Raw genomic sequence first — 10,936 nt, 5'->3', positions numbered from 1 at the left:
ATATGGTCGCGCTATTCGTCACCCTGAGTGAGGAATTGTTATTCCTTACCCCAGCCTCTTCATACACCCTACGCACACCACAACTAAGCGCACCCAAAGAAAAAGGTCCTGGGAGGTAAAATTACAATTTGGAGGAACGAGCGTGTCCCTCTGAAACAACCGTAAGCAGAAGGCCTTGTGAGGTAATTTTACGAGATGAATGGAGGTGAGTTACATCGTGCATGTGACAAACCCATTCAGTTTTATTTTTCCATGTAACGTAGTCTTGGCTAGTTTGTTTTGCCTGCCATGTAATTTTACAGCGGACAAGCTACTTAAATTACCTCTGCCCATACGGGCTCTATGGCACTCCCTCTAAGTCAATTTTTCTGCTCAATCATCAATGAATTTCTTTGAACAAGGAAATCTTCAAGTCAACTGCCAGAGAAATGACCATAGAGAGCGGATAGACTACGGAGAGCAAGATGAGATGCTTCTCCAGGTCGTTGTCCTGCACCCCGTCGTCGGCCAGCCGATTCGGCCGAGATGCTTCTCAGGTCATTGTTGTTCGCCGCCATCTTACGTCACTCAGCACGTGCATTATGTTATCTTGCCAACTACCAACATAGCGACCTGACGAAGAAATATACTACTCCACTCATTTTGCCAACCACCAATGTAGGAATTTTGAAGCCGACATAAGAACAAAATAAAGTTGGGAGACGATGTAAAACAAAGATGATCATCATACTCTAAAGAAAATGTCACCAATGCACCATCCATGATTCAATGTAAAAATACATTATATGCCATCTTGCATCTTGTTTTTTTTTTTTTGAGAGAGAACGTCGGCTTTATAGATTAATGAACAACATTACACAGAGTTTGTCGGATACAATCCGGAACAGAATGGAACACACAAAGACTAGAATAGTTCATACATGATTTAGCTAGCACATGAGCAGGAACATTCAAATGCCGACGAACATGCTTGAAGGACACTGAAGAGAAACTTTCAGACATAGACTTGATATCAGCCACCACCACTCCAACTGAAGAACAGTCACTCATAGGCGAGTTGATTCTTTGCACAAGTGAGAGACAGTCAGAGGCAAAGATAACATCTGAAACTTGTACATCATGCGCCAAAAGAACAGCACGTCGAAGAGCCATGGCTTCAGCCATTTCAGGTTCCAAGCTACCCTCAATCGGCTCGCTACAGGCCACCACGAATTGACCTCTGTCATCCCTGCCGACGACCCCAATGCCAGACTTATCCAGGCTCGAGAAAGTTGCAGCGTCAGAGTAGAACATGATGGTACCTGACGGCGGCGGAGACCAGTCGGAGCTGGACGCATTGGTTTCACGCTATGTTCAGATACTGGAAGGAAAAGATGCTGCAGGATAAGGGCGACATAAGCCTTGATCTTCTCAGCAGTACGTCGTGGATGGGGAGCCTCCGGACTGTTTCTCGCAAAGTTTCGAGCCTCTCAAATATGCCAGAGGGTCACAACTAGGACAGTACGCACCTGATCAGACGACCTTGCCAAGAAGTCAAAAACCCATTGCCTTGAGACAGAAAAGTGCCACGGTGCAAGCTGAAATTATATTCCTCTTTGATGATATCCCACACGTCCCTGGCATGTGGGCAAAACAGTAGAGCATGCTCAACATATTCAGACCGAACACAAAAGCAGCAGTGTTTAGAATTGGGTACCTGGCGGCGTTTAAGTTGTTCCCCAGATGGTAAACAATTGTGCGCAAAGCGCCATAAGACAACTTTCATCTTGCCCGGTGCTTTGATAGACCATAGCAGTCTCCAATCCTTTTCCTGGGAAGAAAAATTGGAACTCAAATCCTTTCCTTTTGAACTATGAGACTCCAGGAAGTGTGCAGACTGAGCCAAATTGTAGGCTGATCGCACCGTGTATTCCCCGAATCTTGTGAATGGCCATCGAACAAAATCCTCACCATGCTTGTAGATAGGGATCTGAAGAATCTCGCATGCGACGTCATTCCGAAAGAAGGCACGCACCGTTGCTTCATTCCAGGACCTGCTTTCCTCATACATAAGGCACTTAACTTTAGCATTGGCAGGAATAGGAGAGAGCGGCTGGAGAACACAAGGCGGAGATGAAGGGATCCAGTGGTCAGAAGTAATGTGAACCTGGCAGCCGTCCCCAATTCCCCATTGAACTCCCTTCTTGAGCAGGTCACGGCCAGCAAGAATGCTGCGCCAAGTGGCAGAAGCTGAACGCGGAGCCGGTGCATTCCAGAAATCCGTGTGAGGGAAATATCGGCCTTTTAAGACACGAGCACACAAGGAGTCCGGAACAGTAAGTAGTCGCCACCCTTGTTTGCCTAGCATTGCCAAATTGAAGATGTGCAAATCCCGAAAACCCATCCCGCCAAAAGACTTGGGCATTGTGAACCAATCCCATGATCTCCAGTGTATCTTCTTTTTCCCATCCTCTCGGCCCCACCACTCATCGGCAATAATTTGTCTGAACCTTCTGCAGATAGCCTTAGGAAGTTCAAAGCAGCTCATGATGAAAGCAGGGATCGCCTGAATGATAGATTTCAGTAGTGTTTCTTTCCCTGCTCGCGAGACCGGTCGATCAGACCATCCATGAACACATCGCCAAGCCCTATCTGGCAAGAACTTGAAGATACTAGTAGGGGATTTACCAACCTCGGTAGGCATACCAAGGTAAGTGTCATTGAAGGCTTCGTTAGATATCCCAAGACTCGCCTTTACTCTTTGCTTAACAGTCTCCGAGCAACCACGACCAAAGAGTAAAGAGGACTTGTCCTTGTTAATTAACTGACCAGAACCAGAGCAATATAGTTCCAGAGTGGTCTTCAGAGCAGCCACGCTACGAGCATCAGATCTAGCAAAGAAGATACTGTCATCGGCAAACAGGAGATGTGAGATAGGAGGACCAGAACGACCGTTCCTAATGCCATGTAGCTCGCCACAACTCTCCTTTTGGAGTAACAGACTTGACAGTCCTTCAGTGCAGAGCAGAAACAAATAGGGGCTGATAGGATCACCCTGACGAATTCCTCTCGATGGAGCAATAGGTGCAGTAAGCTCACCGTTAACCCTTACAGCATAGCGAACATTGGTTACACACCTCATCACTGAGTTGATCCATGCAGGGTTAAAACCAAGTCTGGAGAGGCAACCATGAAGAAAACTCCACTCAACACGGTCATAGGCTTTCGTCATGTCAATCTTCAAGGCAAAGAAGGGTTGTTTAGCTCGCTGATGTCTGATGGCGTGAAGAGATTCAAAAGCAATAAGAGAGTTGTCAGTGATCAATCTTCCAGGCACGAAGGCACTTTGAAACTCAGAGATGACAACAGGGAGCAATAACTTCAAACGATTGGCCAAGACCTTCGAGGCAATCTTGTAAAGAACATTACATAGACTAATTGGACGGAAATTCTTCAGGTGCTTGGGTCGTGTCACTTTTTTTGAGAGAGATGGGTCATGTCACTTTAGGAATAAGGACGATCACTGAGTCACAAAAACCCTCCGGAATTGAGCTTCCATCCAGAAAGCATCTCACGGCTCGACAAATCTCCTCTCCCAAGAAGTCCCAATGATTCTGATAGAAGAGGGCTGGAAAACCATCAGGTCCAGGAGCTTTAGTAGGACCCATCTAGAACAGAGCAGCCTTGATTTCCTCGTTAGTGTAGGGCTTACTCAAATCCTCATTCATCTCAGGAGAAATCTTTTGAGGGATAGCATCCAGGACTGCATCAGCTGCATCACAAGGTTCGGATGTGAAAAGTTTCTCATAGAATTGTTGCACCAAACCTTTAATCTCTCGTTGAGTATCACAAAAGGACCCATCATCACGGACCAGACGCTGGATTCTGTTGGTCCTCTTGCGGGCAGCAGCTCGAGCATGGAAGAACTCAGTGTTGCGATCCCCCTCACGCAACCAGTCCACCCTCGAACGTTGACGAGCCATGATTTCTTCTCTTTCAAATAACTCACATAATTGAGTCTTAATAGATCTTTCCTCAGCCAAAGATGAGTCCGTGACTGGCATAGACCGGATGGACTTAAGTCATTGCTCCAGTCTATTGATCTGACGCCGGATAGAACCAAAAGTGTCACGACTCCAGGACTTAAGGGCCCCAGCGACATGATGAAGATTGTCCCATGTCGCCTGCAGAGAAGAATCACCACTCCGCCCCTCAGTCCAAGCACGTTCCAGCTGCTCTCTATAGTCGGCTGCCCGCAACCACATAGCCTCGAACTTAAAACCTTGCTGCACTGGCCGTTGTGTCCTCTGGGTGGGCTACCCGGCAAGCTCGATCAAGATAGCATAATGATCAGACGAGGTGGTGATCACATGTTCAACAGCGCAAACATCATGCAACCTTACAAAATCTGAATTGGCCACTGCTCTATCAAGCCGGACTTTCACATGGCACTCCGGGTCTTGGCGATTACACCACGTAAACTTAGGCCCGGAGAAACCCAAATCCATCAACTCACAGTCCATGAGACAATCTCGAAAGGCTGAAATCTGAGCTTCAGATCTGTCCCGGGGACCACAATGCTCGTCCTGGGATAGAACCTCATTGAAATCCCCACATACAATCCAAGGACCTTGCCATTGAGCTTTCAAACGTTTCAGCAACTCCCAGAATTGTGGCCTATCCTCTCTCCTCGGTTCGCCGTACACAAAGGTAGCACGCCAAGTTGAGCCCGCCTCCGAAGTAACAAGAACATCAATACATCGAGCATTGCTCCCCTTGAGAGAAACATTAACAGACGCCGTCCAAAAGAGAGCCAAACCACCACTCAAGCCGTCGGAATTAACGGCCAAACACCCGGTAAAACCTAGAGACCACATAAAGTTTTTGACACGTGAATCCCTCATCTTTGCCTCAGAGAGAAAGAGGAGGGTGGGGCGGTGAAGCTTCACTAACCAGCGAAGCTCGCCAACCGTCGAGTCCGACCCCAAGCCTCGACAGTTCCAGCATAACAGACTCATTGCGTCTGGCGGCGCTGCTCCGCAGCCGCCGCCGGATCCGCCGATCGGGTAGGAGAAGTCCTTTGTTTCTTAACTGACTCAATATCTCCAATCATTTCAAGTGGAGGAGCAGCTCCAACAGAATTGCCAGATAGAACAATAGCAAGCTGATTGATTTCAGAGCAAGTAGTACCTTCAGAGAGCTGACCAGGTGTGTCTTTAGCAGTTTTGCGTTTCTGTCCGGACATACCTTTCTTTGACTTAGAGACCGGGAACAATTCCTTGCCCGAGCCCCCAATCTTCCCTCGGCCACGACCACGGGCAGAACTGGCACGCCCCCTTCCACGGGATGAGCTACCACGGCCAGGACCACCCTTAGCTGGGGAGGAAACCTCTGTCTCATCGACCACATTATTCTTGGCAACATTATTGACTTGACTGCTAGGATCAGAAATTCTAGTACCAGCAGTAAAGGTCTTCTGTCCCGAGGTTCTTTGAAAAAAGTCGGACGAGGAAGAAGCAAAACTGGACTTTGAGCCCCCCGACCACTTTGGTTGATCATTAGGAACACACACTTTCATGGCAGCATAGGGGAGCTCTCCATTTTCATCACGGACGCCCGGAGTTGGGCACAACATCGACGAGTGACCTAACAGGCCACATGAAAAGCAGAAGAAAGGTAGTCGCTCGTACATGACTGAATATGTTTCGGTGCTCTTTGTTTTGGCAGATGTTACAGTAACATACCTTACCACTGGTTCCTGAACCAAAACCTCGGCCCGAACCCTCATGTAGGAGCCCCAACAGCGACCATCGGCATCCGACTCCACACGCACAATCTTGCCAATCGGCTTTGCAAATTCCATACCAAGGTTGGATTTCATCAGTCTTGGAGGCAGGGCCATAATTCGTGCCCATATGGTCAGTCGATCAAAGATCATCTGAGTCGGTTGAATTTCAGCATCAAAATCCTTGAAAAGGACAGCATGGCAACCCACCATCCATGGCGAGCCTTCCAGAACACAAGCACGGTCTGCAGGGGTGGCGAACTCCGCCACAAACAGGTTATCTCCTGCTGGATGGAACAGCAAGCCTTGGGGATTTCCCCACGCCGGCCTCATTGCCGATGAGATGGTGTTGATGTGGAGGACGTTGGGGGAGAGCACCTTCCCCACCAGCGCACGACCCGGATCCACCTGATCTGCCTCATCTTCATCATCCACCAAGACCGGTTGCGGCCTCAATCGCCGTCAGACGAAGGCGCTCCATCATCTCCACCACACGAGGGGCAGAATCAGAACCAAACTCCCCGAGCACCGGGGCGGGGGTCGGCACCGGATCCCTTGTTGCAGGCGCGGGGGCGCGTCGATCCAAGGAGTCCTGGGTCCCAACCTAATTCGAGCCTCGATCTGCCATTGCCAAGGGCAGGTAGCGATGCACAGATCGCCCCTTAATCGCCCCGAACAAAACAGATCTAGGTCAACCCACCACAAGGTAGCGCGGCAAGGGAGATGGAGAGGGGGAAGAAAGCAGCGAGAGAGCGACCGGAATCGCAGTCCCAGACGAAGAATCCTCCCAGGGAAATCAGTAGCGGGAGCACCTTGATGTCCTAGGGGAGGGGAACAGAGCAGGAACAGAGGAACGGACCCGCCCCTCGTCCATACCTCGGCAGAAGCTACATCCATCTTGTTTGGTACACCGGCAAGCAAGCAAAAATGTAAACGAAATCACACGGTGACCTTAGAACTATTCTAACAACATGATGCTCTACAAGTTAACGCCAGTTGCATTAATTTACACAACAAGATTAGGGCATTAGTCACTTGCTGTCAGCCATGCAATGCTGGAGTAGCTCCTCTCTCTGTCTGCCATTGTGAGAGCTCCACGAATATTTGTAAACTATAGGGCCTCTCTCGCCGAGCTTCACCCTGTTTATAGGACACAAAAACAAAGTAAGCCTAACAATAAATCCAAATCCAGCTGCCATTCAAACTAATGTTGTAATTGCATAGAAATAAATACCGAGGATCATGAAATGCAATGATGTCAGAACAAGAAACGCAATTCACATGTAATTGGTATGTTTGAGCTGTGATACATGTGTACTGCAAACTGAATATTTCGCCAATCTTGATTATTACACATTCTGGGCGGCCATTTGGAAACTTATAAATTTGACATCTCCTGTCCTATCCTTGCTGGATACCGCTAGCTGTTTTCTAGCTTCATTTATCAAACTACCACATCGGCAATTGCTAGTACCAACGTACACACATAACACAAATACTTACTAATTACTGTGTGTACAAAATAACTAGATCACCCTTCATTTTTTTATAAGCTATGTTTGATCAAGAATGGGGATTAAACAGGGCACAGAACAAAAACGATGTTCAGTGAAATGACCATAGCATCCATAAATAAATATGGGAGAGAAAGAGAGTATAGAAATGAGGGAATACAAGAGAAAACATATCTAAAAGTAAAGTTACAAAAACTATATGCCTAATGTTTTAAATGAAAGGAGTATTTTCCTACAAATTGATTAGTACAGTTCTACTAGTTCCCATTATCCATTTGCTAATAAATTGATTAGCATTTTCCTACAAAAACTATCTGCAAAGGATGAATCCTTATTTCCTCCTACTTCTACTACTTCTCATTATCCATTTGCTAATTACTCCGCCGCCGTCGCTGCCGCTAATCATCGTTAATCTAGTCGATCCATATATTCTAGTACTACACCACGGTGCAACTTCCATCCACTATTTTTTCATCTCGCTACTACAGCATGCGACTGCCTAATTAACGGCTAGCCAGCAAATTTTACAGCATTGTGTGCTGTGGCCAAACATGTGGTCTGTATTCTGAATACTCCAGAAAAACTTTGTTAAGTTAAAACTATGGTATTGTGTGCCTACTGATTAAATTACTGTAGTTTTTGATACTTTGTTTTTTCTGATACTTTGCTACCAAACATAGCCTAAGTTTTTTTTCCCCGAAATAGTCGCCAAAAAATCACCATCATATATATGAAATAGCCATTGTTTCCTGAAAATTGTTATCGCGACGAACTCAATTCTTTTTTTTGCTAGTTCTGAATTTGTTTTCTAGCATGCTTGTAGTCTATAACACTGAACACCATGATCATTAGCTTTTTAACTTCTTTTCGCACAACTTACCATCTAGTGAAATGATATGGTGCAATGCACGAATCTATGACGTAGTCCTGAAACCAGTAATTGGCTACATATATGTCTAGAAAATGTAACCTGCACACGGAAGAACCTAAGCATGGATTTCATGATCTATATAACACACGTCTAACTCCACATAGCTTATCAATTTAGACCAGAACACAATCTACTACTGACAGAGAGGAACTAAATTGTTGGAATGAAATAAAAGATTGTAATGTCAGTATTAACATTGTAGTTTAGCTATGACGAAAACAACTAAATTTTGGACAGAAATCAAAATTTAATACACAATAATTCGCCTCAAGAGAGTAAATTGCTACGTAGTTATGTAAACTGACCGAGAGTAGGTGATACTGAACAGCTCCGGCGGCGAAGACGCGGTCGCTGACCATCATGATGAAAGGAGATGCATGGCGCATCAATATGCATGCCAATGGCCAAACATAACCTGACACCGAGAAACACCAGCGACACTACATGACTACACTCCGCCTTCTTTGAATCCATGACCACCCATCTCTGTGCAAAAATAAGGGTGTTCCTGATAAAAAATGTTACTTGCACGAAAGCAAGCACACAGTCAAGGATATATGGTAAATTCTGATTACCTGATTGGACAGGATGTTCAGCCTCATGACCTCTTCTATCTACAGCCTCTGCAAAAACTGAAAACCATATTAGCAACTTGGGAGGAACACAACCAGGTGAAACGTATGTGGATGTTGATTGGAAGTTTGGTGCGGAAAGCATTAGGATTGACGTTTCTCACCTCCTACCGTGCAATCCCCACCTACACACATGGAAGTAAAACCAAAATAGCCCAAACATACAAGGGCGTCTGGAGCACCATCGCCATACATGGCCTTTGTGAGCTGGAAGAATCACCCAGCCACGGCCAGGGAACCTGCCCGTGCTCATGAGATCCTGGACTGGCCGCAGCCTCTTGAATTGGATGGAACGGCGGCCAGCTCATGACTCCTATACAAAGCGCCACAAGTAGGAAGTCGAGAGCCCTACCCTCGCCGGCCTGGCGCCATCTACACAGGCCACACCGGCAGGACGAGGAAGAGGCCGAAGAGATCCCTTTATTCCGCTTCGTCCTAGCCTACCTACCACCATCAGGACCCCAAAACCTAGATCGTAGAGACCTAAAACATACCTTTGTGGACAGATCCGTGTTCCCATCAGCAAGCCGACACCTAATCAGCCACCGGAGGCGAAGGGGATCGGTGGAATCGCCGCCGAAGGACACCACGCTCCTCCGCGCTGCGGCCGCTCGCCGCCGAGACCTCCCGCCGCTACCGCCTGCAATTAGAAACGCCACGAACCCACGACTAAAAGAATAACCGTCCACGCATATACCAAAACGATAAATTACATCGGCTGAAGGTGGGAGCGGGCAAAAATTTACTTCAATGGGCGCTGGATCCTGTAAAAAAAGGTGAGCGGTGGAGGTGCTAGTGCGTCTGGCTCGGTGGATTGACCAGGATGAGAAATAACTTATTCTTTATCCTGGGTTATTAATAGACTTTTATATATATATATATACCTCTACCTTAATTTTTTTTAATAATAAAAGGGTTATTGCTTCTGCCCGTATGTCATATAAATAACCCCAAAGTTGCTACAAATTACCGAGTATGCCACCTATAAGTCAAAAAAAACGTTTCGTTTTTTCCATCGCAGGTCGCTGCGCTAAATTTGGTTTATCAGCTAGTGAATCTCCCTTAACATCAGCAAAGATGTTGTAGCCTGGTGGCTAGAGCGCCACACATCTACCTAGGAGGTGCGGGTTTGAATCCAGTCGTCACCCCTTTTTAATTTTAATTTAGTTCTAGAAATTAAGAGAAACCACAAGGAGTACAAGACCTCTATATGAGGTAAACACGTTCCCTTTTTGCCAGTCATTATGTACCCTTGGCCTTTTAATGTGGGAGCTCATGTACAAAGTTTTCTTTACCAGTTACTACACCCATGGTGTCAGGGCATGTTTTCTATATGCCGCACTTCAACTAAAGTGTTTACCTCTTTTTAATTTTAATTTAGTTTTAGAAATTAAGAGAAACCACAAAGAGTACAAGACCTCTATATGAGGTAAACACGTTTCCTGTTTGCCCGTCATTATGTACCTTTGGCCTTTTAATGTGGGAGCTCATGTACAAAGTTTTCTTTACAAGTTACTACACCCATGATGCCAGGGCATGTTTTCTATGTGCCGCACTTCAACTAAAAGTCATCTCAAATCAGAAAAGAATTTTTTTGTTTTCGTAGCTGAACTCGCGAACCATGATTTATCCGGAAAAAAATATCATGCAACCTTGCAACCACAAAATATGAAGTTTTCCGTTTGTACTATCAAATATAAAAAAGTTCTATGTTTATTGCAATCCTCAAGAGAAAAAATTACTGCCCGAGTGCACTTCTCTACTGCAGATTTGAGTTTATTTTCTTAAAGTTCTATTAGTGTAACTCTTGATTTTTCAACCTATTTTTGTCACTCACTTAGAATTTTAGTTCATATTAAAGATATGCAATCTTTGTTCCCACATATCTCGGTAAAGATTAAATTCAGCTTGAATGCAAATGCATTTTGCAGATACAATTGTCTCTCCCGTTGCAACGCACGGGTCTTTTTGCTAGTGTGTGTGTGTGTTTATATATATATATATATATATATATATATATATATATATATATATATATATATATATATATATATATATATATATATATATATATATATATATATATATATATATA

The 10,936-nt window shown here is 45.4% G+C and overlaps 1 protein-coding gene across 11 annotated transcripts; it reads right to left on the bottom strand.

The window, feature by feature from the left end:
- Nucleotides 1-6,601: 6,601 nt before the first annotated feature.
- On the bottom strand, nucleotides 6,602-9,665 carry LOC119316479. 11 transcript variants are annotated; one of them, XR_005153022.1, is made up of 5 exons: nucleotides 9,588-9,659; nucleotides 9,336-9,481; nucleotides 8,785-8,832; nucleotides 8,515-8,695; nucleotides 6,602-6,904 (listed from the first exon to the last, which is right to left on the bottom strand). XR_005153022.1 is itself a non-coding variant. In XM_037590803.1 (4 exons), exons 1-4 carry the CDS (start codon nucleotides 9,034-9,036, stop codon nucleotides 6,806-6,808), a joined length of 357 nt encoding a protein of 118 aa, XP_037446700.1. In that variant the 5' UTR covers nucleotides 9,037-9,329; the 3' UTR covers nucleotides 6,602-6,805. The 11 variants fall into 11 exon arrangements, 1 of the variants encoding a protein (XP_037446700.1); XR_005153021.1 differs by having other exon boundaries at nucleotides 9,336-9,510; nucleotides 9,588-9,639; XR_005153023.1 differs by having other exon boundaries at nucleotides 8,515-8,717; nucleotides 8,785-8,841; nucleotides 9,336-9,665.
- Between the last annotated feature and the right edge of the window lie 1,271 nt (nucleotides 9,666-10,936).

This window comes from Triticum dicoccoides, chromosome 6A (genome assembly GCF_002162155.2).
Source record: "Triticum dicoccoides isolate Atlit2015 ecotype Zavitan chromosome 6A, WEW_v2.0, whole genome shotgun sequence".
Lineage (NCBI taxonomy): Eukaryota > Viridiplantae > Streptophyta > Magnoliopsida > Poales > Poaceae > Triticum > Triticum dicoccoides.
The sequence above is the reverse complement of the archived record's forward strand: the minus strand, read 5'-3'. Positions and strand labels throughout refer to the sequence as shown.